General features: G+C 34.7%; 1 protein-coding gene across 1 annotated transcript in view; it reads left to right on the top strand.

Moving 5' to 3' along the window:
• The first annotated feature begins 44 nt into the window (after positions 1–44).
• The window catches only part of LOC108512887 (collagen alpha-5(IV) chain-like), a 9,167-nt gene continuing 5,059 nt past the window's right edge, over positions 45–4,152 (top strand). The window contains exons 1-3 of the mRNA XM_017848441.1: positions 45–94; positions 437–462; positions 2,185–2,265. Of these exons, the coding sequence (XP_017703930.1) occupies positions 457–462; positions 2,185–2,265 (87 nt within the window). The 5' untranslated portion in view covers positions 45–94; positions 437–456. The remainder of the gene's footprint in view (positions 95–436; positions 463–2,184; positions 2,266–4,152) is intronic.

The raw sequence follows: 4,152 nt of genomic DNA, 5'->3' as shown, positions 1-4,152 counted from the left end.
TTTCTTGTTCCTCCATGCTCTTTATTTTAACTCCTTCTAGGGAGAACGTGGATTTCCAGGCAGTCCCGGTTTTCCCGGTTTACAGGGTCCTCCAGTAAGTTATAAAATTTGGGATTATGATGAACATAGGAATTAACAAAAGAAGCAGACATGTAGTGAGAAAGCCCAGTGCATTCATGTGGAACAAAGTAATACATTTTAAAGTAATAAACTAGAGGAAAATGTTTCAAAAAGAAGTTGGTAATATAGCTTTCTGCTGGGCAAAAGCAAGAATTTTATATGTATATAAATGTCACCTCTAAGTATCCTAAGATATATCCTATTCAGAAATCACGCTACAGCGGTCTACTCAGTTTATACTCTATTTAGAAAGCATTCTGTAATGGACTTGTTTCTCTCTCATACATATAAAATAATCCTTTTCTTTTAATAATAGGGACCCCTGGGATCCCAGGTATGAAGGTAAGCATCTCATCCTGGGGAACGAATGTTTTGAATAAAATATTAGGATAGCCCGCCACTTCAATAGGATAATGACTCAAACTTCTGTCTTAAAATTGATGTTTTAGAAGTTGTGCAGGTGTAAACTTACAAGCTCTCCTTAAGTAGTCTCCTGTGTTCCCATGGCTTTAAGTACCTTGTATATGCTGATACACTTGAAAATGTGTATATCAGACTTGAGTTTCTTTTCTGACACTTAAAGTCTTCATCTTCTTACACTTTGATACAGTTGACCACCTACTCTCTGTAGAATTATTTTTTTCCCTGGCTTCTGTTACACTGTCCTTTCCTGATTTTTCTTCTGCACCTCTGGTTATTCTGCAGTCTTTTATGTAAGCTCATTCTTTTATGCCCATCAAGCATCAGGTCACAGTCTGTACTCCTTCTTCCATGCAATGCCCAGAAATATTACTAATGCCCATATTATTGATTACTATCTAGTTACTGAATACCAAATCAGACTTTTCTTCTGAGTTAGCTATGTGTATTCATCAGCCTCTCTGACATCTCCACATGTCCCAAGTAAACCCACCCACAAAATAAACCTGCTCCTCCCTCTGGCTCCTCGTATCTCAGATTTTCATCTCTATATGTTATGTACACTTTTACATGATCTCAAAACCCGGAAGTTAATATTTATATTTTCCATTCTTTCACACACCTCCTCATTCAATTCCATCACTAAACACTAAGTGTGCCTGTAAAAGGCATCTTAAAGTCATCCACTTTTCTTCATTTCCACTATTACCACGTTAGTCATAATGTCTCATCTGGATTACTGCAATAACCTCTTATCTAGTCTCTTTTTTTCACTACTGCTCCATCCTTACCTCCCCTCCTGTTTTATTCTTTACAAAGCAACCAATAATGATATTTTTCAAGTGTTAATTGATAATTTAATCTCCCTGCTTATAAATCTTCAAGGACTTTCTACTGTGTATCTAAGGTAAAGTCCATAGTTTGTTTGTAAGAACTGCATGCTCTGGTCCTTGCCTACATTGACAGCCTTATCTTAAACCACTAAACTTATCCCTTAGCTCACTGACCACATCAGTCTGCATTTAGTTATTGGGATGTGCCAAACGTTTTGCTTTTGGGGTCTTTCGTGTATATGGTTTACTTTGCCTAATATTCTTCCTCCTGTCTTTACCTGAATGACTCATTATCCTTCAAGTCTCAACCTGAATGTTACCTTCACAGATTGCCCTTCTTTGACTACCCAAACTAAAGTAATTTTCTCCACTAGTTTTTTTTTTCAATTATTGTACCACATATTTTTCTTCATAGCCCTTAATATTCTCAGCCCTTGATGTTGTCGTCTTATATTTTTACATATTAGGGTCTGTATTTTCCCATTATATTGTTAGCTTTATGAGAACAGAGGCCTTGTTTATCTTCTCCATTACTGATTACCCAGAACCTACCACAGTTGTTGGCAAATACTTAATATTTACTACGTATTTTTTACGAGTAACTGAAGGTACTACACTCTTAATAAATCTACTGTTCTTCAGTGTACTCTGGCCGCTTCCTCATTTTCCTTTAAAAGTTTTTTATTACTGAGATGGCCTAATCTTTTAGTACATCTCTGTTACAAATTGAATCTTCAGATCATTTTTGTGGTTTGCTGGTTTTCATGTATAATAACTGTGTCTTAGAACTTCCATTGATGGCTTCTTTTAGGGTGAACCAGGTAGTATAATTATGTCATCACTGCCAGGACCAAAGGGTAATCCAGGATATCCAGGTCCTCCTGGAATACAAGTAAGTATCCGGTGATTTTCTTTTTTTGCTATATTGATTAAACCAGAAGATTACAACAATCCCTCAACCTTTAGTACTCTCTGTTTTGTCGTAAAATTATCATCAGATGTTTACTAGACATTACATGTACTTTCTACCTGAAAATAAAAGCAATCTGGACCAGGGAGAATTTTAACAACATCTGCTTCATTCTTTTGCTTTTCTATCCAGTTTTTTGGGGATTGGCAGCAGAAATAGGGTTCTATATTCTTATTCTTGTACTGTGGAGAGCAGTAGGGTCTTTTGTACATTTACAAAAGACCTAATTAAAAATAAAAAGTATGGGTGTCCCATTGAATATATTAAAATATATCATTTGTAACACTATCAGTTATGCATAACATATGAACATATTTTGAAGACCAAAGGAATACAGTTTATGCATAGTGAACATCAAATGTAATCTTAAGAAAAAAATTTTAGCCTATAGAAAACATGCATAGAGAGAGCAGTAACTTTCGAATATAGATTAGGATCTCAATTTCTCAGGGTTTATATTTCATGATAATTAATTCCTTTGCCCAAAATAAAAAATCAAAACTTTCTGGTAGTTTATCACTAAGATACAAGACTGGGGGCTTTTTTCATTAGCTGCCTTCTCATTTCTTTCTTGATATCACCCATCCACAGTTTTTAAAATTCACTCAATCTTGCCCTTTATATTTTATAAATTGTTATGAAGTAATATTTGAAAATACAACAGAATACATGCAAAATATAGGTATGTTATGAAGCATAACTATAAAGTGAACAACATTTAAGAGCTAGAAAATTACAAATGATTTTTAATCAACCTGTGTGTCCCTTGGTAACCAAATCCTTCTGCATTGTCCCAAGACATAGCTACCCTCCTGAGTTTTCCACTATGCCTTAAAAATAGCTTTATTATATATGCATATATTTCTAAGTAATAGAATATTTAGTTTTGCTTTATAAAATAATGTAATATTTATGTAGTTTTCTGCAACTTACTTTTTCTACTTGATATGCTAAGATTCATCCATATTATTGGATATGGCTTTAGTTCACTCAGTTTCACTTTCATATAACTTTCCATTTGTGAACATACTACAATTTGGTGTTTTTTGTTTTATGTGGTGTTTGTTGTTGTTGTTGTTGTTGTTTTGAGATAGTGTCTTGCACTCTTGCCCAGAAAGGAGTGCAGTGGCATGATCATGGCTCACTGCAGTCTCGACCTCCTGGGCTTAAGCAATCCTCCCACCTCAGCTTCCTGAGTAACTGGGACCACAGGTGCACATCACCACACCTGGCCACTTTTTAAAATTTTTCGTGGAGACAAGGTCTCACCATGTTTCCAAGGCTGGTCTCAAACATCTGAGCTCAAGCGATCCTTCTGTTTAGGCCTCCCAAAGTATTAGGATTACAGGTGTGAGCCTCTGTGCCCAGCCCACAATTTTTTCATTACAAAAAAATCCATGATTTATATCTAACTATAGAATTCTAGATTGTAGGCCAAATTTTCAGTTTTTAACATGTCAAATTATTCGATAACACTTGTATCATTCTCTTACAATTTATCCCAGTTACTCTCATTTCCCTCTGTCTTCAATCTTACCTATTTTTAAATTAGAGAAGCTATCTTGAAAGTACTAGCCTTTCCCTTCTCATTTATAGCATAAAAGCCCCAACTAAATGCTTACCTTTATCACTTTATTTTGTAAATTTTCCTTATTATTTGTCTTATATTTATTTACCACTTTAAACCACAAGTTTTCTTATAACTACTTAATACTTTTATCCCTATGCATTTTAAAATTTCACTTAGAATATTGCTGAATGATAAAATTGTAGAGCAGAATTCCAGTGACAACTGAAGTTTAAATGAAG

The sequence above is a fragment of the Rhinopithecus bieti genome, unplaced genomic scaffold (assembly GCF_001698545.2).
Source record: "Rhinopithecus bieti isolate Rb0 unplaced genomic scaffold, ASM169854v2 scaffold_31742, whole genome shotgun sequence".
Lineage (NCBI taxonomy): Eukaryota > Metazoa > Chordata > Mammalia > Primates > Cercopithecidae > Rhinopithecus > Rhinopithecus bieti.
Note: the sequence above shows the minus strand (reverse complement) of the source record. Positions and strands in the feature narration are given on the sequence as shown.